The sequence below is a fragment of the Megalops cyprinoides genome, chromosome 19 (genome assembly GCF_013368585.1).
Source record: "Megalops cyprinoides isolate fMegCyp1 chromosome 19, fMegCyp1.pri, whole genome shotgun sequence".
Taxonomy (NCBI): Eukaryota; Metazoa; Chordata; class Actinopteri; order Elopiformes; family Megalopidae; genus Megalops; species Megalops cyprinoides.
In genome coordinates, this window is record NC_050601.1 from 15,279,521 (window position 1) to 15,305,843 (window position 26,323).

Sequence of the window (26,323 nt, forward strand, 5' to 3'; positions counted from 1 at the left end):
AGCACCATTGACTTCGCTGTCTTCAACAAGCTTCGGCTGGAGGGCAAGCTCTGTGATGTGGTCATCGATGTCAGTGGCACAGAGTTCAAAGCCCATAAGGCCATACTGTGCGCCTGCAGCTCTTATTTCCGGTGAGACAGTGGCACTGATGATAGATAGAACATGGCTTTACTTTAGTGAAAGTAATCACGTTTTCTGCACCTGCAAAAGAACATGGAACACTGGCTTCTTGCCTGCACATAGGTCAGTTGATAGGTGCAACCTAAGACAGTTGCCGCTTGGGACTTCTGTATATGAACTTTGAAGTTCTCAGACACAAGTGGCAGTTGTATGCATCACAGATTAGGACAAAGGGCAGAAAGGTATTGTGCTGTATGCATTGACAGTCTGACAAAATTGTTCCAACATTTCTCAGCTTTGACATGTCATATGGAAAAGTACCAGGATATTTTTTTTTGATGTTTTGATATTTTTAATATTCTTATTTTTTTATTGATATTTTGATAGAATAGATCCATGATAAAAATTTTATGGGTCATGCAAGAGAAAAAAAGTTCAAAAGATTCAGAATTAGCAATTAACCATCTATGTTCCAAGCGATCTTTCTGATTGTTATTGCTTTTCCCTCATTTGGGACTTTGCTATTCCAAGAGGAGAGCAGGCTAAGCGTACTTATGCAATTATATCTCTGAGTCATTTTGCAGTAAAAAAATACAAATTTCAGATATGATCATGCAGTATAGACCCCTGTTACAATGAAGGGTAATTCCACCCCCTCTAGAATCCCAGTATAACCTCTGTTGACAGTCATGATTCAGGGAAACCTACCATGCAGACATGTTCATGATCCCCCTACAGCACCCTCTTCACTGGTGGCTGGAACACTGCAGAGAAGGTGACGTACAGCATCCCTGGGGTGTCACCGGACATGATGCAGCTTATCATCGAGTACGCTTACACACAGCACGTACCAGTCACCGAGGACAATGTGGAGCAGCTCCTACAGGCTGCCGACCAGTTTTGCGCTGTGGGGATAGTGCAGGCCTGCTGTGACTTCCTGGAAGCCCAGCTTTGCCCTCAGAACTGCATCGGCATCTGGAAGTTCACTGACACCTACTTCTGTCCCGACCTGCGGCACCGCGCCTTCCGTTTCATCCTCCACAACTTTGAGGAGATCGGGCGCACATCCGAGGAATTCCTGGAGCTCTCGCTGAACCAGCTCTGTGACATCATCGAGAGGGATGACCTCAACATTAAGCATGAGGATGTGGTGTTTGACCTGGTCTTGCACTGGATCTCTCACTCGCCTAAAGAACGGAAACCCTACATCTCCATGCTGCTGCCTAAGGTAACTGAGAATATTTATATAAATAGACAAGCCATAACCCTTTAGAGGATAAAGAAATACTAATTAAATAATATTAAATACTTCTGTTATCTATGAACCTTTGATACCAACTAAAGATGGTTTACTTATTTATGATTCTAAAAAGCGCAGTGTAGCATAGTGGTTAAGGAGCAGGACTTGCAACAAAAAGGTTGCCGGTTAAATTCCCTGCTGTGTCACTGCTGCTGTACCCTTGGACAAGGTACTTAACCCACAATTACCTCAGTAAATAGCCAGCTGTATAAATGGATAACATTGTAAAAAAAACTGTAACTGATTATAAGTTGCTCTGGATAAGAGCATCTGCTAAATGTCAGTAATGTAATGTGATGTAATATCCTGTGAATGTAGTATTCCAACACTCACATGCCGAAGCTGTGAAAAACATGGGTCACTGTGGCAATTAGGAACAAATGAAAGAGACGGATGAATGCATGCTTCAAATAATTGGATGACAATTATGCAATTAGTTAGGCTTAACTGTAAATTTCCACCAGCACCCTTATGACACCCCGGTCTGTCCTCCCAGGTACGAATGGGCTTGATGAGTGCTGACTTCATTATGAACAACGTGAAGGACAACTCAGTGGTGAAGGACAGCAACGAGTGCAAGCCCATAATCATTAACGCCATGAGGGCCCGGTGCAGCTACAACACAAGCAAGTCTGCCAAGCATGCCCAGAGCAACCCGCTGAGGCGCCCGCGCCTGCCCCACACCGTTCTGCTGGCCATTGGGGGCTGGAGCGGCAGCAACCCCACTAACGCCATCGAGTCCTACGACATGCGGGCCAACTGCTGGGTCAACGTGAGTCATGAGGAGAGCCCGCGCGCCTACCACGGGGCCGTGTTCCTGAATGGATTCGTGTACTGCATTGGCGGCCGCGACAACATGGAGTACTTCAGCAGCGTGCGCAAGTTTGACCCTGCGGCGCTCACCTGGCACGAGGCGGCGCCCATGCACTGCTGCCGCTGCTTCGTCAGCGTCACCGAGCTGGACGGCCAAATCTACGCCATGGGCGGCTTCGACGGATACGTCCGCCTCAACTCGGCAGAGCGCTACAACCCGGAGACCAACCAGTGGAGCTTCATCGCACCCATGCACGAGCACAGGAGCGACGCCAGCGCTACCACGCTGCATGGCAAGGTGGGGCTGCTGGGAGGGGCAGCCAATGAGATTTATTCTTGCAATGCCGCTTTATACGTGCTGGGCAGCTGGTCCAGATTTCCATATCAGACAATAATATTGTCATACATGATATTATCATTGTTGGGGTGGGAGGGTGGGGGCCAGGGGCTTTGTGGCTGATACCTTTATGATATCAAGTTTACAGCAGTTTACTTTGTCCAGTTGATATATCTTAAGGCATCTTCATATTAACATATATCATTGGTATGTGTGTTTCTGAATATTGCAATTTTTGACATTATGACTATGACTATGGGCCCAATTCTACTTTTAAAATTACTGTCATTTCTGACAATTCCTGATAAATGGATGAGCAAATCTGGCAGAACAGCAGGCCCTCAAGAATTTCAGTCAATTTGTAGCAAATTTTCATCTCTGAGCTCTGTACAAAAAGCTTGGGGCATATGTACACTTTTAAATGTAACTTGTGTAGTGAATTGTATTTGACAAGTGTCTGCTTCAATACAGGTATACATCTGTGGGGGCTTCAATGGAGAAGACTGTCTCTTCACTGCAGAGTTCTACATGCCCCAAACCAACCAGTGGACCATGATCACCCCTATGAGCAGTCGGCGCAGTGGAGTCGGGGTCACTGTGTATGGGGGGGAGGTCTTTGTGGTAAGCACTCAAAGTAGAGCAGGTTTTCTCATACATTACAAAGGGGGATTGTGCACTTGTAACAGAAATGGATGGGAAAATATTATATTTTATACATAGATTGCTGCCTGTAATCAATTTTAAATGTGTGATACTTAAATCTACATGTGGGAAGGGAATGGAATACAAAATATAAATGCTCATATCTATGAAAGGAACTGAAATATGTGCTTTACAGCCTCTGAATTGTAAGTCCTGTACATCCCTTTGCTGCACATATAATCTTTGACCTTTCACAGGTGGGTGGTTTCGACGGGGTCAACCGCCTTCGGAGCGTCGACGCCTACGACCCGCTGACCAACTCTTGGCGCGCGGTGCCCGACATGACCACCGCCCGCAGCAACTTCGGCATCGAGGTCCTGGACAACCGGCTGTTTGTGGTGGGCGGCTTCAACGGCTTCACCACCACGTTCTACGCCGAGTGCTACGACGAGAGGACCGACGAGTGGAGCAACATCCACAACATGGGCTTCTTCCGCAGCGCCCTCAGCTGTTGTGTGGTGGCCGGGCTGCCCAACATGAGCCACTACGCCGCCCCGCGGGACACCATGTAGCCCCCCCCCCCCAGGAGGAGCTCTCGCTGTCCCCCATCTGGAGGCCACTGCCCTACGCACACACTGCATTGATGCACCAAAATAAATGAACTGTGTACCAGTCGGGAGGTCATATGTGCATTTCGTGCTGTATGATTGAATTTCCGTGCACGGAGATAAAGACCTGCATTTGTTGGGTTTTGTTTAGCTTAGAGGAGCGAGCATGCTCAGTGACAGCTCTGGTTATAAATATATCTCATGCAGCACATTTTCACACATTCTTTCTTCTACATGTGTCCTGGCGTTCACTGATTTGACGGCATTCTTTGTAAAGGCTGCCCCCGATGGTCTGTTGGTCTGGGCAATGTCATGCCCAGTTTTGCACATGACCGCTTTGTTCTGTTCTCTTAACAGAATACAGGGGACTATAGACATGTGTAGAAGGTGTAGTTCTGAAGAGGCAACTTCACTACAAGCAGGACTCATAACCCAAGGGTAACAAGTCTGATTCCCAAGGAGGCCAATTCTGTTGTACCCTTGGGGAAGGTACTTACCCAAATAGTGTCACTAAATTTCCCACCGTATATATGGATAATATGCAAACAGTGTAAGATATGTAAATCGCTCTTCTAAGCATTATCTAAGCAAATTTAATGCAGTGCACACCAGATATGAGGCAGTATAACTGCAGTTGGTTAAAGTAATAAACATTCAATCCCCCAATAAGTCCACCTTATTCATGGGTGCTGCCCGATATTCATGAAAACATTCAAAAAGAAAACACCTGAAAAGATGAAATGACCAATGGTATATTTATATTTACATAAAAATTTATTGCAAATGATAGCAATCACAGCATGTTTCCCTACTGTATTACTATGATGGCAAATGTCACATGCAAAGAAAAATACATATATATTTTTTTCTTTTATAATTTCTGTACAATGACAAAAGCGCAGGGAACGGGGCTCTAGCAGCTGTGCATTTATGAGTCAGAGTGCTCCCAGACCAAACGCACATTTTCCACATCATACATTTCTCTGCTATTCTGAAGGAATGTAACTGCCACAAGCAGGACTATGGCCTACAACTTTTACGGCCAACTTACTGCCTTGGCAAAACACCTCTCAACACAGTGTGGGGTATGCATTCAAACATTTCCAGAAGAAAAAGCTCCTCTAAGTATGCCATTTGTCCATATGTGAAGCCTATCTACCTCATATGATCATTCGCAATCCTTATGGACAAAACACCATAAAGTCAAAGAACCTGAAATCATCTCGCGTTCTTACTTAGGGTGCACAGTGCAAAGGTATTCACTGCTTCTTCACTATAGGATGTTCTCATTCTTTCAGTACACATGATTATGACCACTCACACTACAACATTTTATTCTTGGATTGTCTCATAATTGAAGAATATTCATTAGGCATGTATGAGCGAATAAGCTGAGCCAAGCTTATCATAGAATTTACTGTCAAAAAATATTACAGTGCAGAACAACTCCTCTTCTCTACTCTCCTATATCAAAGGTCACCCAGAGATAGGAAATTTGGCCAAAGCAGGATCTGAATCCGTTTCTCCTGATAGTCTGTAACAAGCAGAACAACCTTTCCCTTCAAGCTGAACTGGATGAATTGACTGAATTGGAACAGACTAGGGCTCAGAACAGGCCTTACATGACACTCCTCTGCCTCAGGGGCAAAAAGGATCTTTAGTCTTGTTGATCTCCAGTTTAAATGACCATTGTAAGACAAGTGCAGCACAAAGGAATAAAGTAAATTCATAGAATCATACCCCATACAAACAGCAAAAACAACCTGAAAACTGATCCTATCCTCCACATATAGGGTTCAATATTTTCATGACATTGACAATACCAACACACTGACAAAAGTTTGGCTACATAGAAACGGAATGATAAAGACGATTAAGACTCGCCAAAACTGGGAAAACACAACTACTCCTGTATATCTCTCTATTTATGGAAAGTCACCAGTAGGAATGAGTAAACTGCATAATTAAATGCACTGAATAATACCCTAAGTGGAGTGTGCCATTGTAATCCTTTGCTGTGTGACAGCAAGGTACTGTAACATGGTCCACAAGACCAGATTTATGCATTTAGATTTCATATGAGGAAGGAACATTGCAGTATGGAACAAGGGGAATGTCTCTCTGCTTGTGGTGAGATGGGGTGTTTGGAATCAAGGTTAATATTCTAGACTCCAGGCCTAGAGGTCATGACTACCAGGCCCAGATGCACAACTGTTCCTATTCCCAAGTACTTCAGCTGTACTTCAGCAATTACTCCATTGAGTAATGATACACAGTGTATGCAATATCGCAAGCACTGTCTGTCACCCCGGGACAGGGCATCTAGTAATAGCATAATCTGTTCAAACATGCCAAAATGGAATGTACGGTTTTCAAAAGTGTAACCAGAAACCATGTACAAAGGTCGGATCTTGGGCTGGATTTTGGATTTTGCAAGCTTATGTACTGAGATAAGTTTGTACCTCTGTTCTGTTCAAGCAAATCCAGCTCTGGTGCTCCTTTTCCTGCATCTTATAGTTCATTAACAGTCTGCACGGGACTCAAGGTAAAGCAGTGGAAAAGAAGTGAATCCTCCTCAATCCAAGTTCCTCCATAATGTCAGTCACATTTATTCAGTGGTTCTCTTTCTCCATTGTTTTGAGGTAAATGACAGATGAATGCAGAAAACATGTACTTTTGTGAGTCTCCAGTTGAAAGATAGTGAGGGTAGGACCTGTCTTAGGGTAGGACCCAAAATGTACCATCTCGGTGTGCTAGAAGTCGGTTTGCATAAAACTAATGAGCTAGCAATTGCATATTCTGGTCCAGTTACCACACCATTTAGACTGAATTTGAAATGTTAGCTTTATGACAATATCTGAATGAATGTTTATGGAATTGTTTTGAGACCACAGTATAATGCTGCTTCAAGGAAAGCGAGGTTCAAATGTGTTGCACACACCTGAGTGCAGGTGCGGCTCAGAGGTTGCTCCTTTCTCTTCTTGCTACTTACTATGCCTTGTAAGCATGTACCACTCTTACCCCACCAAACAATATATTCTGACCACAGGATACACGAGGAATCTGCGGTGGTCCGAAGGCCCCTCGCTACAAACCTCTGGCATAAGACACATTGATACATAAAGTGCAAGCAAGGGGGGATTAACCTTAAGTTTAATTTACTCTAATTTACTCTTTCAAGGAATGTACGGAAAGCCACTTTCTATTGACTACACAGTGACTATACAGATAAACCACAGGGAAGGAAAGAGTTTCTGAGCAAGGCAAGCAACAAATTAGGCAGCCTGTATGTTCTGTCATTCGTTAGCTATCGAAGAAATAAACACCAGCCTTTCTACGGCTACTATAAATGCTGGTGAAAAACTGCACTGTCAATAGCTCAGATTATCAGCATACTACCACCTATAGGCTCTAATAATCATCTTAGTGTAAATGTCATGTGGAATGTGAGCTCACAGCAGGTTCTACATTTGAGATGGAATGTTAAGTTAATACGTTTGGATTCTCCTGTGACTGCCTATGGCAGGTCTGGATATGAAGAATTTAGGTCCTGCCAGTAAAGTAAATATGTACATTGAGCATAAAACTAAAGATAAACATAATATATACATATTAACATCTATGTATGTACATAAAGATACATAACATCTGTGCATGACATGCTGTAGTCAGATGTCACTGTACATGATTATAGACTATAGATGACGGATGAAGGATTTTTCTGTCCCATCTCCCACACACCCACCTAGGCATCTCCATTATCTGCACAGATTCCCAACCGAAAAAAATGCAACGGAAAATGTTGAGGCAGGTAAAGCAGGATGATGGCAATGATGGCCAGAAGTGGAGTAAGTGCTGCCCCCCGCTGGACGGGAGGCGAAGCTCAGCACTCGATCTGCGACTGCAGCTGCCTGCGCAGGGTGAGAGTGCGGCGGTGCAGCTGCTGCATCTGCTGCATGCGGTCCCGCTGCCGCGCCAGGTTCTGGGGCATGGGGTAGCGCTGGCAGCCGTACAGGAAGCGGTAGGGGATGCGGACGTGGCAGGCGGTGGCGCGGCACCGCGGCTGGGGCATGGGCGGCAGCAGCATCCAGCGCTTCCTCTCGCTGCAGTAGCGGTAGGCCTCCTTGCGGTACTGCTTGTCCACGTCGTCGCTGTTCTTCCAGCCGCCGATGATGAAGACATCCTCGCCGAAGTAGCAGATGGCCGCTCCCTCAATGCTGGTGACCTCAGGCGGGAGGCTCTCCAGGATCTCGTCAGAGATGCGCGAGCTGATTTTCTGGCGGGCCGCCTCGTCCCGCACTGAGTAGCTCTTGGGGCAGCAGGAGGCGGTGTGGAAGAAGTTGGTGGCCGCCACAGCCATCTGGAAGACGCAGTAGTTGTCGATGAGGGGGAGCGAGTCCACGTCCTGCCACTGCCGGCTCTCAGTGTCGTAGCGCGTGGTGATGGTCTTCAGCCCGTCGTCGTTGTCCGTGTCCACTGGCGTACGGGCCGTCACATACACGTAGCGGTCCTCCACGCTCACCGCCTTCACATCCCTCAGAATCTTTGGCGCCGACTCCAGGTTGTGCCACTTGTCTTGCTCCGGCTCGTACACGCTCACGTCCTTGAAGCCCGGGCTGAAGTTGCCGTGGCCGCCGATGCTGTAGAGGATGTCCTTGATGCAGGTGAGGCCGAAGGAGTGCTTGCGCGTGGTCAGGTTGCTCACCTGTTCCCAGGTGTTGCGGTTGGGGTTGTACCGCTCCACCGTCTTGGCGAAGCCCGGCTCCATCGAGCCTGCCACGTAGACGTGCGACTCGGTGGTGGCGATGGCGTGGCCGTCCAGGTGGTTGTGGATGTGCGGCAGGTTGACCCAGCGGTCCTCGTAGATGAAGTAGCCCACGCACTCGCTCAGGTAGTCGCCGCCCTCCGACACCCCGCCCACCACCATGATCACATCCATGTTCTGGCCAAAGCGCGGCTGGAAGGACGCCAGGTGGGAGGACCAGAACTCCAGGTCGGCGGACTTGAGGTTCTCGAAGCGGATGGCGTGACCCTCGACGGCCTCCGAGACCAGCTTGAGGCAGGCCTCGTTGTTGGCCACCAGTCGCTCAGTTTTGACCACCCGCGTCAGATAGGTGGGCTTGATCTGGGGCAGGCGCAGGAGGCGGAACAGCTCCTCAAAGTACTTCCCCCGCTCCTCGGCATTCCGCTGCACCCACTTGACAATGGCCTCGAAGAGCACCTCCTCGGAATCCACTGTGATTTCGGTATCTGACAGCCAGTCACGGACCAGGTGGAAGGGCAACGTGTAGAACTCCTCGTCCTGGATGACCTTGTGGAAGTTGCGGCGGATCATGTCTGCGGCGCGCAGGGCCAGCTGGTCCAGGGTGTACATGTGGGCCAGACTGTGCACTGCTACACAGTTGGTCAGGTTTAGCTTCTTCTTCAGAAACTCGCCACAGAAGTCCTTCAGCTGCAGCAGCAGGAACCTGTTAGTGTTGAAAGAAGATTCTATTTCAATGATAACATATAGTTCAGGAAATTAATGTCAACCTTGATATGGCAATCTTGCCTATGACTTGCATACGTACAGTTTCATAAAATGAATGGAAGAATTTCAGACCGTGATTCAGGACAAAATGATAAAACTAGGAAATAACCTTGTACTATTACATGTCAAAGTCAAACATCAACATGCTAAATACCCTCTAATGGCCCACTACAATCGTACATATGCATGACAGGAAATGACAGAAAAATTAAGGGACATTAAATACTTTCATTACAATACTTGTAATAATTACAATTATGATATTGGTATTTCTCAGAGAATTCTCCTCTCAAAACCCAAGAGTAAATAACCAACAGTATTCAGATGAGGTGTCGCTTTGTTCTTTTATGAAGAGACTACATTATTTCTGGTACGGCTACGGTAAAAAAAAGGTGAGTCCTTCGTGTCCTCAAGGCAAGACTAGGATTATTTTCTCAAGAATAAAATAACGAAAATAATGGCCATGAATGTCATTTCTGTAAGTTGCAATCTCTAATCGGTAGGTTATATCTGCCCCGTCTGCATGGTGGTCACTGGTGGATTGACACTCCGATGGAAACGGGCTTTCAGGTTTGCCCAGTTTAAAACTGCGACAGATTTACCGCTCTTTGGCCCCGCCTCTGCCACTCCAAAACACAAAACAACATATCAAATTATGCTTCCGAATACAGCAAGGAAAGCGAGGTGCGGTTTATACAAGCAGGTAGCAGGTCTGTAGCAGGCAGCTCCACAGCTAGAAAGTGCCGTAGTTTAAATTACTGAACTGCGGGGATGTAAAAAACCTAAGAGCGATTACCACCGACCACTGATTATGGTCGCCAGTTTAAATAAGATAACCATCAAACAATGCGGGATACAAAGACACTACTCGAGTGACTGGCAGCTTGATAATGGGGAAAACATTACTGCTCTGGCTCTTGTTAGTGGTTTGCTGTCCTCAGTAATCCATGTTGCATACAACACGCATACTCGTTAGAACAAATGCATTGGCTTAACAATAATGATTAGACGGCTGCAAATAATCGTACCTAGGCAGCAAGCAAGCTTGCAACAGGCGTTTCATCTCACACTACAGCCAAGAAAGGCAAATCCGCAGCTAGCTAGCACTGCTGCACCCAAATTTAGACAGCTAACCATCACACTAGCAGAGCTGCGTTGGGTCCGTACCTGTCTGCGAGCTCCAGCACTTCGTGTACGTTGCAGGTGCTGACCCGTATTTCTCCTGTATACATATACTGAATAACGCTTTCCACCGTTTCTGGGTCGGGCCCCATCTCGGAACTCCACTCCTTCATTTCCACCCGGCCCGACAGCGACTCCGAAAATTGTCCTCCCAGGAGCGGCGTGAAGTAGTCTGTGGCCGCGGCCAGGACGGAGCGGTGAGCGGAAAACTCGCAGGTCTGCACGCTGCCGGTGGCCGCCCCGCTGCTGAAGGCCAGAGTCACGTCGCAGAACAAGCCCTGCTTCCTCTGCTCGTTCTGCCGGCGAGACAGCTCGGAGCAGTGCGAGGAAGAGGTGAAGTCCTCGGCCTCTTCCGAGTCCCCGTCCGCAGCGAGGGCACTGGCAGTGCCGGTGCCGCCACCGCTCCGGTTCGAGTCGTCTGGGTTTGGTGCCGCAGCTGCCATTCTGGCGGTGGACGCTATTCGAAATTTCAGTAAACTCTTATAGGAAAGCATACACACGCACAGACACGTACATAAACAGAAAATACGGACGCCACGGGAGCATGCGCAGATTGTACTACGTGAGGCACAATATGACGTTCCAAGATCCTTGACTGACAACCATTGGTTCAGCCTTATTGCCCAACTGACGCCACGATAATATGGCGGCCTGGGTCCCAAAAAGCAGCATTACCCCTAGGTAATACTGGACAACCGCATGTCTTTATGACGAAAGTAAAGTCAAATGATAATGTTCTAGGTACCCTGTCGAGGAGCATATCTGTTCCCACGCGTATTGATGCAAACACATGGAAACACACCCAAAGAAAACTGCAACAAGTTGTCGCTAAATGCTAAATGTGATTTGATAGGGAGTACCTACGACATCATCATAACAATAACAATAATCTACATACGCCCTTGACTTCATCTATAAATTATATGTTGATTTGGATTTTTTGGACAAAATGAAGCCTAGAGAAGGTGTTACAAACACAGACGCTGGATACAAGATTGTATTCCCAGACAGCTACATGACCCTATATGAGGTACTATGGGTTCTGCTTTACATGTTCCTTCTTTTATGTGCAAATGTATCAGACCAACCAATGAATCATCTGTTTGCTGTGCAGAAATGATGGTTCTAGTGCTGGACGCATAGTAGTCTGTGGATGTCAATTCTGGGAAATTTGTAAGATGGATAAATTATAAAACAGAGCTGTAATATTCGAACTCTGAGACTGTAATTTAGGGACTATAAATTGGGGACTATAATTTGAATAAAGAGAAGGTGGAGTCGGCAAGATTATTGTTTTTGATATTTTCAATATCCAACGCCTATATCAGTAATAATTTTCAATATCCAATGACAAGAAAAAGAGGCGTGTTCAGACGATCCAGCTCCTCCCTCCTCCTCCAATGCCGCGTATCAGCAGCGCAAAGTTGAGAACCGTTTGGCGCAGGCGCACTGCGAAGTTTTGTATCGACGGCGGAGCGGGAGGAAAAAGACTGTCCGTTCATGACAGACAACGGGAGCAGGGATCGCAACAGTACCCAGCCAGCCTGCGCATTTTTCGCGACAGCAGACGAATAACAGAAAATGCCACGGGAAATCATAACACTTCAGCTTGGACAATGTGGAAACCAGAGTGAGCTTTTTCAGAGTTTGGTTTTGGTACATACTGAGCCTCGGGATAAAGAACAGCTAGCTGGTTAGGTAGCTGGCAAGCTAAATGGGCCTGGTCGTGGTGGTGGGGGGCATCTGCAACAGAATAACCTATTTGTCGCTTAAAATAAAAGTGTATACGTTTACATATCAATGCCTGAAGCTATTTCCCCAGTTTACATAATCTTCTCCATCAAAGCAGACAGCACAGCAGCTAGTGGTGTAAATGACACATTTGCTAACCTTAGGTAGACGGCTAAGTTGGCTAACTAGTCACTTTCAGCGGTTGGGAAGCTGTTGAACTATGTGTACAGTATCTAAAAACAACGGACGAAACTAGCCAGCTAGCGACAGAAGCATGATCCATATAGTTAGCTCGCAGTCTGGCTGGTTTAACAACCTGGCGAGCTTCCTGCTAGTCCTTGAAAAAGGAAATATCACTAGACTAAGTTAGCTAGCTAGATAAAAGTATCGATACTTTGTTCAGTTGTTCACGCTGTGACAACAGACAGCGAGTTCACTAGGGAGTCTGACAGCTACAACGCATCTATTACCTAGTAATAGTTAGCGAGTCTGGCTAACCAATCAGATTCATTTGATGTAATCTTGCTAGCCGCCCAGTGAGCAAATCATCAGTATATCAATTTCCATATGCTTCTTGAATCGCTAATTGGGGTAGCAGGTATGCACATAATTGTTACAGGTTCACCAGGCAGAATCAACAAAGCTTTATACAGCCACACAGCAATAGCCTTGCGGCAATTTTCTGCTTTCCTCCTTACCCTCCTCATCTTCAGTTTTTTTTTTTTTTGCCACGTTACATCGTCGCAAAGTCTCCAGTGCCCATCATAAGACCCTCTCGGTCTGTTCTGTCTAGAAAGCCTATTATATCATTTTCATCAAATGACTACATGTGTGAGCTGTGAACGCCCGTTGTAGTTAGTACCAGTTTGTGCAGGCAGCTACTATGGCCATGGTAGCACGGCCACGATATCCCACTGGGGAGTGTGTCATTTGATCAGGGCAATGAGAAACCAGTTCCTGTGGGCACTTAAATTCAGAGGAAAAAATCATTCGTGAACCATGAATAGTACTGCTTTAACAGTATTGGGGCAATGTTAAAGGTATTTTACGATCTTAATGCTGTAATGTGTACCTGTATCCTCTTATTCATTTTTCACAAAGTTTGTACATATGCTACATTATTACATCTATGTTTGTCATTTAGGCGGAGTGTGTGGGCTCGTGTGTGATGCTAGTAATGGTGCTCTCCTCTCTGCAGTTGGCTTTGAGTTCTGGAAGCAGCTGTGTGCAGAGCATGGCATCAGTCCAGAGGGAATAGTGGAGGAGTTTGCCACAGAGGGCACGGACCGAAAAGACGTCTTTTTCTACCAGGTAAAATGCTCTCGGGTTTAGTTCTCTGCTTGCGTCACGTGATGGATGAAACACTCATGTTACTTATTGGCACACTAGCCTGCCAAATCTGTCAACGGAGCTTAGCTGGGAAAAGATTAGGGCACTGGCCCTGTGAAATTTTGCACATTTCAGCTCTGGAAGACAGTGTTGTATCTTAGTAAAGTCAGAAGGACAGCTGTATGTGAGTGCAATGCTGTTGTACAGTTCTCAGTGACTTTTAACTGCAACCCCTTCAACAGCACCCTGAGAGAGTCCCCCTGGATCTACTTGTGTTCCTCACAAATACCTACTTAAAGTGGTCTTTAAATGGCAGTATGTGTTTTTATAATGTAAAAACCACATTCAGACCTTTTCCTTCCAGGTTCTGTTTCAGAATATCTGTTATCAGTGTGCACCTTTATTTTTCTTTGCCTGGTTGTGCTTTATATGGGTGATTTAACTGTAACATGTGAGAGTGACTGCATTTGCAATGCATTCTTGTCAGTCCGACCACACATTCTTCATTAGACCTTCACTTCTCGTTCTTTCAGTTTCTCACTATGCAGTTGCATTACACACTGTGAGAAGGTTACAGTGGCTAATTACATCCACTTTCAAGACTACTAACACACCTGGTGGTGTAACGATGTGTGGTTGCAAAATAGGTTGTGCAAATCTCTCGGCCCTGTTCAGAATATATGGAATATATGGTGTAATTCTGATGTCATACATGCTGTAGTTGACCTATGCTTAAAGTCAGAAAGCACACTATGTTAAGATTTATCCCACATATGGTGTGTTTTGTCTGTAGTCAAACTTTGGGCTCAGGATGAGGTTGAAAATGGTTTATGTGAACATTTCTTGTTGGTAGGTTTCATTTTTAGTAGTATTACACTGGCTTGCCACTAGATGGTGTAGTTAACACATTTTCTGCAGAACTCCTTTTCTGATGAGTGAAAAAAGAGAAGAGATACACATCTCCACATCTCCACCTACAGGCAGATGATGAGCATTACATTCCCCGGGCGGTACTGCTGGACCTGGAGCCTAGGGTCATTCATTCCATCCTGAATTCCCCCTACGCCAACCTCTACAACCCCGAAAACATCTACCTCTCAGAGCACGGAGGGGGTGCTGGAAACAACTGGGCCAGTGGCTTCTCACAGGTAAGTGTACCAGAGGCCTTAGATCTGGGGGGCACTGTCCCTCCCCAGCTGCAATAAGATGCCTGCAGGACTAGGCGGATGGTATCTAGTCAGGAGTCAAAGAGTTAGACTCGTGCAGGAGCACACCCTGTATACAGTGTATTAGGCCCAGATGTGTGATGTATCTATGGATTTAACCAATGACCTTTTTTTTTTAAGTCCTGGATTTAAGTCCTGGATGAGACTTAGTGACTGAAATCCTAGCCTGATGATTCCAGTAATTAAGTAAGTCTGGGCTAACTTTGTGTTGTGGAAGAAGAAGCTGAAGGAACCACTTTCTGAAATGCGCCATTTTCATTTCAGGGGGAGAAAATCCATGAGGACATCTTTGACATCATCGACAGAGAAGCGGATGGCAGTGACAGTCTGGAGGCGAGTCATTTCCTTGAGTCCCTGATTGGGCTAGATAGTCTGGGGGAGGGGTAAAGGTGAAATTCTTTTTAAATTAATTTACTAAATTTTTGCACATTTTGGAATTACATTAATATGTTTCAAAACCTGTTCATCAGATGTTCATAACATAAGTTTCCTGATTCACATGATAAAGGGATCTTACTGATTGCCTCCATATGTGTTTGATGTGTCAAAATTTTATTCATACTGCAATAAGGCTACAAGTATGAACATGCTTGTTCTTGGCTTTCACAACACATATTCCTTAAAGAAACTGACGGGACACACATGAGATGATATTTGTCTTTGTGTCCAGTGCGCTTGCCCACCTTATTATGGGCTGCTGTTTGCCCTCAGCCCTAGCTTTAAACTCACAGCCCTTCAAACGACAGCACAGATGTTGTGCAGCGCAGGTTGAATGCTGAGTGTCTGTGTCTGCAGGGCTTCGTGCTGTGCCACTCCATTGCAGGGGGAACAGGATCAGGTCTGGGCTCCTATCTGCTGGAGAGGCTGAATGACAGGTCAGTGCACATCACTGCGGAGCGCTGCTGCAGCAGACACACCCTGGCCTCCGGAGGCTGGGCGCCCCAATGAGCTGGGCGCTGCCTCGGGAGTCCTTAATTTAATTAAAGCGCGGCGGCGCACCCCAGGGCGCGCTCTCCCCAGAAAGCCTTTCCTGCCTCATTCCCTCTCCCCTCCAGGTACCCCAAGAAGCTGGTGCAGACGTACTCGGTGTTCCCCAACCAGGACGAGATGAGCGACGTGGTGGTGCAGCCCTACAACTCCCTGCTGACGCTGAAGAGGCTGACGCAGAACGCCGACTGCGTGGTGAGCGGAGTCCGCAGCTGCACGCTCCTCTCCTGCGTGCCTCCCGACGCGGCGTTTCCCGCCAGCTGCGCTCGGCGTGCCTGCGTTGACTGGCTGCAGAAGGGGGAAGCAGTGGAGACAAAGAAATTGAGTGATTGGTGAATCTGGTCTTAAAGGGGACAGCCACTGGAATTCCTTGCTGTTAAAACAGATCAGTGGCATTGGAGAAGGGTTTTAGGAAGGGGTCACAGTGCACAGTTACATAACGTACATTACATTATTGTCATTTAGCAGACGCTCTTTTCCAGAGTGACTTATATAGGTTACATTTATACAGCTGGGAATTTACTGAGGCAGTTCTGTGTTAAGTTACTTGCCCAAGGGTACAACAGCAGTGCCTCAGCTGGCAATTGAACCAGCAAGCTTTTAGCTACAAGCCCTGCTCCTTGCCACTATGCTACACTGCCTCCCCAAAGATTAAGGGACCTGGAATTCACACGCAATCTCCCTTCCAAGTACTAACCAGCAATGACCCTGCCTACCTTCAGAGATCAAACGAGAACAGGCATGCTCAGAGTGGTATGGCCAGTTAGCTCAGTGTCATACCTCAGTGAAGTTCTAGCAATGTCCTGCAGAGGCAGCCTTCAGGGTAACAGAGGCAGCTTGTGACTGTGATTCTTCTTTAGAGTCCCATCGGAAAAAAGGGACTGTGACTCTGTGAGGGGACCAAAGGAAAGCATAATCAATTCTCTGTAGTGCTGCTCCTATTATGCATAACGTATAGAACACCTCTACTCAGGGTATGTATAATGGAAAGCAAGCTTCCTTGGAGTGCGTATCTTATGTAAACCAGATGCGGCCGTATCGTTGTCTAAAGCTGGAGGAAAGACGAGAAGAACAGAGGTTGCTGAGGGGAACATGAAGACTGTGTGTCTGGAGGAGAGTCTTTCTGCCGCGTAACCTGTTGCTGAATTACCCCCACACAGTGTGCCACGCAGGCACCCTCTCCCTCATTTCCATGGGTCTCAGCACTGGAAGAAGTCTTTCATTTTAACCTGCTGATTTCATTTCCAGGCTAATCTGAGTCCTGCCCTTACCTTTGATTAATAGCAGGGCATTTTGCAACTAATAACCAAGCTAATGTTATTTGAGTGTTGAAATGATTTTTTTTTGTTGGACATAGATTATCACATACATAAATGTCTCTAATGAAGAAAAAGTGGATGGAGTATCAGAGATCTTCCATTAATGACTGAAATCAATCCCTGGATAGCACATGGATTATTGAATCAGGCACAGATCTTTCTAGGAGTGTGGTAGTGCTTAGCATTTCTCAAAGATAAGCCTCCATAAGCCCTTAAAATGATTATTTTGTTAGCTAAAGAGCTAATTGAATTCCCAGTATTATTTGTAGCCCTGTTACAGTCTTATGTCTCAGTATCTATGTCTGTCAGGGTAGTAATTAATGTACTTTTCAGGTCAGTCTCCCATCTGTTTTGGTGTTCTGGCGTTCTGACGTTGTCTTCTGTGGTTTGTCGCTGTGGTTTGGCCTTTTCGCTTGGCTTTGTTCTTTTTCTGTGTTACCTCGGTTTTCTCTTTCTCTGTCTGTATCTCTCATTCTTTTTGCTTCTCTCTTTAGGTGGTGCTGGACAACACAGCCCTGAATCGCATTGCCACAGACAGACTGCACATTCAGAACCCCTCCTTTTCCCAGATTAACCAGCTGGTGAGTGCCTAGCAGTCACTCCAGGGGGTTCTCTACACCAAAATAAGGGTGGAGCCCAAATTTTCCTCCAGTGTTAAAAGGGGACAAGGCCTGTTTCTTCAGCATATTTAGCCATTTGTGGGGGACATGTTGAGTTGTTAGTGTGGGACAAGGTCCAGGTCCCAACTCCTCTCCATGTGGGGTCCTTAGTAAGAGACAGAGTAACGGCTGTTGAACACACATTGAGTTATGCCTGGAAAAACTTGAAAGGAGACATCTGAATGGGTTGTTAGCTCCAAAAACTAAAGACTGTCACAGGTTTAATAATTACACAAGTAATTCCATACAGTGACTTTCCTGTAGTGGTTCTAGATTATTCTTTGAGGAGAAAAACAGTTTTCCAAATGTGTCGTCTGTATCTAATTACAGGCGGTGCGCTCCTGAAAAGGAGCCGTTTCTTCAGCTTTCTATTTAAGGGACCTGAAATACTGAGTAGTATTCAGTAGTTCAAAGTACCAGCTGTTTAGAATGTGCTATTTGAGCAATTTAGTGTGAACCTTCATGACATGTGTTTGCTGTAATCTTGGCTGCATCTGCTTATCGAGCTTGTGTGTTTCTGAAGAGTGGTTGATTGAAGGAGCCTTATTAAGGATATTGTTGAGGCAGGAAGTCAAGACTTCCCATTTTTAGCAGCCACTCACACCTATGCAGATGGGCTTTGCTTTTACAGATGTAGTAGTTGGTGTTAACTCTTTCCTGGCACTGTCAAGTTTATACAACAGGATCAGAAAAGAGGAGAACAGCTGTATATATAAATTAATATTTACTAGGATTACCACATGCTCACTGAGATAAAATGGACAACAGTGAACTTGTCAATATGAAGGAACTGGAGAAAATACAGGAATAAAATTTTCGCTGCATCTGTGTAGCAGCTTGTGATGTTTCAGCTTGCGTGTTCTTTAGTCAGAGCAACACGTGGACAGTCAAGTGCTCACCCCTCCGTACAAACCTCACACTGTTTTTACACTTACATTCTTGTTCAGAGGAGTGAATTCAGAAATGTGACCTGTGCCATGAAGTACGTTTTAACTTGATTTTTGGGGGCAGTAAGATGCTAGATGGCGAGATTAGCTGCCATAAATATAGTTCGCTTTGAATTTCTGGAATTTTGTAAGGGGGAACAATATAAAGGACAGAGAAGGAAAATATGGATTAAGATGAGTAGGGCTACCCTTGGGTACTGGAGTATGACCTAAATCATGCATAAACCTTAGTGATGAAGTGAATTAGGTTTTATGTGTCTATTTATACAGTTTTTCAGGAGCAAACCTGCATAGCTGGTTTCCCATTTGTCTGTTGACAAAATCCAAAAAGTCAAAATGACCTCACTGTTTGTTCTACCTTTGCAGGTCTCCACCATTATGTCTGCCAGTACTACCACGTTGCGTTACCCGGGCTACATGAACAATGATCTCATTGGTCTGATTGCATCTCTAATCCCCACGCCCCGCCTCCACTTCCTCATGACTGGCTACACCCCCCTCACCACTGACCAATCAGTAAGCAGGAATTCTTTTTAGCAACTACTGTACAACATACGCTGCTTACTGTTGTGTTTTTATCACGTCTATTAAGTGAGACCATTAAAATTGCTTTACTCCATATAGTTATTGAAATTGTTACTTCCCTCAAGAATGAGGGTTTCACATAGGACGTTGGTCTCTGTTGGTCTATCTCAAGCCATATTTTTCATTACATTATTGTCATTTAGCAGATGTTCTTACCCAGAGTGACTTACATCAGTTACAGCTGTATACTTTTATACAGCTGGATATTCACTGAGGCAGTTGTTCACTAAATACCTTGCCCAAGGGTTCACCAGCAGTGCCCCAGCGGGGAATCGAACCAGCAACCTTTCAGTTATGAGCCCTGTGCCTCACCACCACGCCGCACTGTTGCCCAATCAGAAGAATCAGAGAGGTTCTGCAGATACACTAACTAGGTGGCTTTAAATAACTAACCAAAAGTGTGAGATTGCCCAGGTGATGTTGTACTTGTTGACCGTCCCCCCCCTTGTAGGTGGCCAGCGTGCGGAAGACCACGGTGCTGGATGTGATGAGGAGGCTGCTGCAGCCCAAAAACGTCATGGTGTCCACCGGCAGGGACCGGCAGACCAACCACTGCTACATCGCCATCCTCAACATCATCCAGGGAGAGGTGGACCCCACGCAGGTGAGAGCTCACAGAACCTGCATAGATACATTCCCATTGGAAGGTAGTAATAGGGCTGGTATACCTGCACAGGTAACAGGTCTGCAACACCCTGCTCTGCTTTCCTTTGGAGGAGAGCAGAGGACACGCATCACTGTAGGCTGGCTCACTCAGTCCATTAACCCAAGAGTCCAAACAGGAGTCATTGCTGATGTAGAGCTTTCACTGCGCCTTTTTCTCATTGGTCCACACATTGACTTAGCCGAAAGAACCTCAGACTTTCCAGGTGTTGTTTGCTAATTGCTGCTTGATGCCAAAGTGCGGGTGAAGGAAAGGTAGATGTGCTAGAAAGTCTAAATTGTGTGTGTGTGTGTGTGTGTGTGTGTGTGTGTATGTGTTAGGTGCACAAAAGCCTGCAGAGGATCCGTGAGAGGAAACTGGCTAGCTTCATTCCCTGGGGTCCTGCCAGCATCCAGGTGGCCCTGTCCAGGAAGTCCCCCTACCTCCCCTCCGCCCATCGTGTCAGTGGACTGATGATGGCCAATCACACCAGCATCTCTTCGGTAAGCTCTGCTTGCTACTGTCTTTGTCAACAGAAACAGAAAAATGCTAGCAGAAAAAGAGGGCATGTCCTCAAATGTCAGAACGAAGAGTGCTGAATGTGCCCTGCAGTGGTGTCCAACCCTGGTGTCAGGACTCCATATTGGATTCCAGCACGAAAACACAGTTATATAAGGTTATACAAATAAAAACAGTACTAACAAACATATTGGAATACACTAAGGGAAAATGGACTTCAAGGGTCTTTAGTGTTCAGAGGATGGTGCTGAAAGCTGGGAGGTCAGGTGTGTTCAGTGGTCAGTGTTAAGTGCTGAGGATTTTACTGAAAGCTTGGAGGCCAGGTGTGTTCAGGGGTCAGTGTTGAGGATGATGTGGAAAGCTGGGAGGCCAGGTGTGTTCAGGGGTCAGTGTTCAGTGCTCGGTGTTGACGGTGGGCTCACCTCCCTCTCCTCCGCAGCTCTTTGAACGCACGTGTCGGCAGTATGATAAGCTGCGCAAGCGTGAGGCCTTCCTGGAGCAGTTCCGCAAGGAGGACATATTCAAGGACAACTTCGACGAGTTGGACAACTCGCGCGAGGTCGTCCAGCAGCTCATCGACGAGTACAGCGCTGCCACGCGCCCCGACTACATCTCCTGGGGCTCCCAGGAGCAGTGACAACCCCCACCCCCCCTCACCCAATTCACACCCCTGCCGCACCCTTCGCTGTGGTAGGCAGGTAGACCTTCCACTGATGGATGTGACCCCACTAGAAACCATAGCAATAGAAGTCACTGCAGATTCGTTCCCCCTCACCACAGATCGCAACGGTATCTGTCCACACGGACCTCTATTAACTCAGTGCCTGTACTCAATCAAACGTGTTTTCAGCTTGTTAAATAGCGGTGATTTTCCTGGTTTCCTCTGGTCTTTTAGGAGGCTGATCTTAGAACGTGTGTCTTTGTTCTATTTTTATACTGTGCTGTATTTTGTCTGCTGCGTGGCAACATGAATGTAAGTCCGTGTAGAAGGCTTGCTGTGTTTTCAGCGGCTGCGCTTGCTGTAAAGTGTGCTAGTTTGTTCACTTACTCACACTCCACGGCTGCAGGGCCTTGATACAGTGAGGGGAATATGGCAGAGAGAGACCAGTGTTCCATGGGGGTCTCAATGAATAGCGGCACTGTACTGACTGTACAAACAACACAACAACAGAAAAAAGCACTTTTTGAGCAGTTTGATACAACCGGCGACTCGTAGCTTCTTTTCCTCTTGATGTAGTGAGGGAGAGGAGTTTCTGCAGAGTTCAGCAATTGATTCAGCTTCAGCAGTGCACAGAATTCTTTCCAATGCATGCCTGACCAATACTGCTCAAGACCCTAAAGGGCATCAAGGGCTGTTCTCTGAAAAAATGTGCAGATATCAGAGAATGTCTGAACATTCAGAATGTATGCCAGGGAAAAAGAGTATTGTTGGACATACCAAGCACACAAGCTAATGACCTTTACAAAGCAGATTTGTAAATCCTTGGTACGTCCAACATAAGACTTTCTCCACTTCTCACTTTCTCACAGAATCACCCTAGGTGCCTTTTAAGGTGTCTTTTTTGTGTTGTGGTGAAATGCATGAATAGGATTCCAGTCTGCTGTTCTCCAAAACGTGTTAGCCTACAGAATGCTCCTCACAGCGCAGTAGCTATGCAACTGTATTACTGCCTGCTGTAGCACACCGCATATATCCCTCCTGACACACGATTAATCACGTTTCCACAGTGCTCCTCTGTAAGACAGAAACAAAGTATGGCAGACGGGAAAGCTTATCGGAGAGCGTGCAAACATTGTGAAACTGATGACGGGGCTGTCTGTACAGTCAGGCTGCAAAGAGGAACATTATTGCATTTATTGGTCGAGTACACCAATGCTTTGTTTCATTGGAACGGTTTAAAATGCAGAACACTTCACAGTCTCTCACCCCAATCTGCTGTACATGGGGTTACAGTGTGTTTCTTCATGGGTGTATTACTGGACGTTACAAGCTTCTCTTCTAATCCAGTTTGCGTGGTGAGATGCAGTATACAAAATGTCTACCTTTAAAAGGTTTACAGCTGTGTACAACGCGAATGTAAAATGTGCATTGCTTAATCAGTTGTGAATTGTTTGAATAAATGTTTTTGTACCGATAGCCGGACCACTGAACAGAGTGTTATGTGTAGGGCAGAGGTTTGCCCATCTTGTAACACAGAAAACTGACACCTTGCCACTTTGGCATTCATATGTGTGGCCTTAATGAACACCCTGGTTTGATAGTGTGCTCTGATGAAACTACGCTCTTTTACATTAGAAAGGAATGGGTAAGAGGCATAGACTGCAAGTCTCTTTAAATCACAACACTAGCATGCATCCCTGTGAGTTTGATGGAGCCCCTGGGAAGTGCTTCCCATCAGTCCATATTATATTGGGGATTAAAAGGGTGGACTAGCTGTACTGGTTATGATCTCATTCTGGCCCTGAGGAAGTCCAGCCACTGTGCTTTTTCAGCCATGTAGGAAATGAGGTAACCAGACATCTGATTGTAGAATTACAGTTAAATTGTCCTTCCTCAGGCAGTCAAGTTGAAAGGATAATAAAAGTAATGGATAGTATTTACAAGCTGCACCTAATCGTCTTACAGAAAGTAACATTTAAGAGTATGAAAATTGGATTACAGAGGAGAAAATATTGCTCCAAAAATAATCCAGGGTCATTTTTTAAAAGCAAGAATGCATTAAATAATGTTAAAATTTGTACGTTTTAATGACGTTTTAGAAATGGAAAAATGTAAGGTGCAATATCAGGGAAGGGGTTTAGTCTTGGGGGAAATTGGATTTTCAGGATTAATTTGGTTCACCTTGCAGTTGTAGTGAAGTTTTGCTGACGTGACCTGTCCAGTCAAGCAGCATTCATATAAATGGCCAGACATGCAAAATATTACTAACGATGTCACTGTCCTCATGACGCACGCAATGATGAAAACGTCATCGGTACAATGGTGCTGCCTTTTATTATTACATATTCATATCTTCAATTATTGCACATCCGAGTTACCTGTACAAACATAGTGCAACTGACTACAGACATACAGAAAGAAAGTACCATGCAGCATAGAAGTTAAACACAAAGCTGTTCTTTTCTTTTACCCTTGCACACGTAGCTTTAAGACAGAGAGAGGAGCTGCCTGCAGCTGTATTAGAGAGCAAAGGGGTGAACAGTGGCAGCGCCATGAAAAGGCAGCTTCTCTTCCTCCAGGCAAAGAGCCCACACATTGAGCTCGAGGAGAAAGGAGATTGAAGGTCCCTAAATGAGGGCACAGGACTCTTTTTTTGGGGGGCTCTTGAGGCCTACGGAACAGTCCTTCATTCTTTGGTAATGGCACTGACTCATGGCTGGCAGCGTAGGGGGGAAACATTAGACTTCGACCCCAGAACAGAAATGGGGGGAAAAAAAGCATGATAATTGCAGTCAGCGTGATGGTAGAAAAAGAGAACAACGCTGCCAACAGGGGGCGCTCTCAAATTTTAAATCCAAGTCACATAGTTCAAAAACAAGTGTCTGATGCACTTTAAAATAAAAGATTAAAATACATCTTAAAGAGAGATACAAAATTAAATATGTAAAAAAAAATCCATGTCACATACTTCTGGAGAACTTAAATAATTCAAAAGCAATATTACATGTAGAAATGTAATCACCGTGGTAACAAAAAGGACAGATGCTGTAGGAGCTGCAGATGGAGGTTATTGTGGGGAGGGGTAGTGTCACATTCTGTTTGGATTCTCTTGCATGTGTTCAATACGGCATGCTTTTTTTTTTGTCTGTCAGTGTAGCCACCCGCACAAACCTGTGTTTGTTAGGTCCTGGCGTGGACCATCCACAACAGAAATGTGGGAATACTGGTTACCCCTTCCTAAAATGCAGGCGACCCTGACCCCTCTGAAATGCTGTGTGATCTGAACGGTCATTGTCGGCGACACAGCAACAGATGGGAAACGTTCAGCTAGGGCAGTGGAGGGAGAAGGTGTAGAGAACGATCCTGTTGCTCTTACAGTTACAGGTGTGAACCTGAAGGGGCTCACCGGTATGTAGGCAGGTATGCAGAATCATTATATTCTATTACTCTGGTCTGGAGTTGATGTATATTCAATACACTTTGTCCCAAGCCTTCAGCACTTACTCAACGCTGCTCCTGCTGTTGCCACAGCACTCCCTCCCGGCTTGTTTCGCTTTCAGCCACATCACTTTTGCCGATTTCTACGCTTCCAGAGAGGAAATTGACCAATATTCATAGTCAAACGCTGACCCCGAAATTGCTTGGTTTTACGCAATTCATGTGGACAAACAATGGAACAACTGATGCAGTCAAAAACCTGTGGGCAAAAGTTGGGAGTGTCACACAACTTCTTTTTCAGCAACCACTGAATCACAGTTCTGTGAAAGTATGGATTTGCGCGCTTGAAGTGTTAAGGAAAAAGGGCACTGTGGCTAGAAGGAATCAAGGTGTACATACTAGGATTAGAGCTCTGATTAGCAGAAAAATGAAGGGAAATAAACTTATTGCAGCCTTTGGTGGTTGGATATTTCTGTCTGACAGTGTTAGCCATACTCTGCTACTCTTTTCAATCACACTCTCATCAGCCAATACAATGGCGATTGGAAGGGGTTTTTTTCCCCCCACCAAATATTCACATGCACCACGAATAACTTCGAATGAAGAGTCACGCGTGATGATGCCAACAGGAAGGGACTGACTGACTTTGGCATCTGGTTGGAGCTGCTGGCAGGTTTACAGAATGGGGGGGGGGGTGCGTTAGGGGGGGGTTCCAGGAAACGTGAGCCTGTGTGGAGTCTGGGGTGGAGCCACGTGGGCTCTCCAGAGCCCCCCCTATGGGAACACGTGCCACGTGACGTAGAGCGGGAGCTGGGGGCCGTGGACCCGAGGCTCCTCCTTCCCTCCGAAACACCTCGTTTTCCAGGCACAGCCCCCCCTTTTCGCCCCCCGTGACGGTACGGTGAAGTGTGTTTGTGGCCGAGCCGCGCTCGCTTGCTCGCTCGCCTGTCCCGCGGGTCACAGCGGTTCCCGAGCGCGGGGAGGTTTTCGGGCGGGTCGCCTTACACCGGGTGCGAGGGGAGCTCCAGCAGGGCGGGGGGAAGGCGGAGGCCGCTGTCCGTCTCCGCGGCGCCCCCCTGCTGCTGCTGCTGCTGGTGCGTGGCGCTGAAGTAGGCATTCATCAGCTGCATAATCTCCATCTGCTGCAGGGGGGGGGGGAGGACAGCAAACACAGAAATGAGGGTTTTACCTACTTCTCGACCACTACCACAAAAGAAATAGATTCACTCTCACAGGAACACTCTGGTTTCAGACCGGATGGAACCAGACAGGGAGTTCTGGGACACAAGTGGGCAAAAACGAGCTGCAACCACTATCAGTTAAGCTCTGTGTGGTTGTGTAATTTTGCGTCTGAATATGAAATTAAAAATGAAGTGTCGTAGATGCTAGGAGGAGCAGCGACTTCTTAGTGATGTAGATTTAGGAATGTCTGCTGCTGGTCCAGCTCTGGGTCCACAAGCCAAATGGGCATTACACAGACATTACATTACGTAACATGCATTTAGCAGACACTCTTATCCAGAATGACTTCTGGCACAAAAGAACATAGATGTATCCATTCAAATTAAATAAGCAACAGTGTCAGACCAGGCTAACAACACTCACAGACCAGTGAGCGTGAGCATATCACCATTCATGCCCTACCACAAGTTAAGTTGTGCAACCTGATTAGGCAATGGAAGCCAAGTATAGAACGCAGAATTCAAAATACATCACAATACTACACGTAAAATAAACATTAATCCTA

At 46.1% G+C, this 26,323-nt stretch overlaps 4 protein-coding genes across 4 annotated transcripts in view; 2 read left to right on the forward strand and 2 right to left on the reverse strand.

The window, feature by feature from the left end:
- Positions 1-21: 21 nt before the first annotated feature.
- LOC118794633 (kelch-like protein 10) lies at positions 22-3,784 on the forward strand. Its single transcript, XM_036552886.1, has 5 exons — positions 22-131; positions 859-1,348; positions 1,917-2,531; positions 3,042-3,191; positions 3,470-3,784. Exons 2-5 carry the CDS (start codon positions 929-931, stop codon positions 3,782-3,784), a joined length of 1,500 nt encoding a protein of 499 aa, XP_036408779.1. The 5' UTR covers positions 22-131; positions 859-928.
- A 2,445-nt stretch (positions 3,785-6,229) lies between these two features.
- LOC118795195 (kelch-like protein 11) lies at positions 6,230-11,065 on the reverse strand. Its single transcript, XM_036553593.1, has 2 exons — positions 10,518-11,065; positions 6,230-9,288 (listed from the first exon to the last, which is right to left on the reverse strand). Exons 1-2 carry the CDS (start codon positions 11,024-11,026, stop codon positions 7,704-7,706), a joined length of 2,094 nt encoding a protein of 697 aa, XP_036409486.1. The 5' UTR covers positions 11,027-11,065; the 3' UTR covers positions 6,230-7,703.
- Positions 11,066-12,009: 944 nt separating this feature from the next.
- LOC118794415 (tubulin gamma-1 chain) lies at positions 12,010-22,286 on the forward strand. The gene is made up of 11 exons (XM_036552665.1): positions 12,010-12,162; positions 13,462-13,574; positions 14,573-14,740; positions 15,083-15,151; positions 15,614-15,693; positions 15,874-16,000; positions 17,619-17,705; positions 19,097-19,246; positions 19,767-19,919; positions 20,300-20,461; positions 20,917-22,286. The coding sequence occupies exons 1-11, from the start codon at positions 12,114-12,116 to the stop codon at positions 21,112-21,114; spliced, it is 1,356 nt and encodes a 451-aa protein (XP_036408558.1). The 5' UTR covers positions 12,010-12,113; the 3' UTR covers positions 21,115-22,286.
- Positions 22,287-25,268: 2,982 nt separating this feature from the next.
- Positions 25,269-26,323, reverse strand: part of LOC118794634 (pleckstrin homology domain-containing family H member 3-like) — a 34,470-nt gene continuing 33,415 nt past the window's right edge. Inside the window, exon 13 of the mRNA XM_036552887.1 lies at positions 25,269-25,718. Within this exon, the coding sequence (XP_036408780.1) occupies positions 25,578-25,718 (141 nt within the window). The 3' untranslated portion in view covers positions 25,269-25,577. The remainder of the gene's footprint in view (positions 25,719-26,323) is intronic.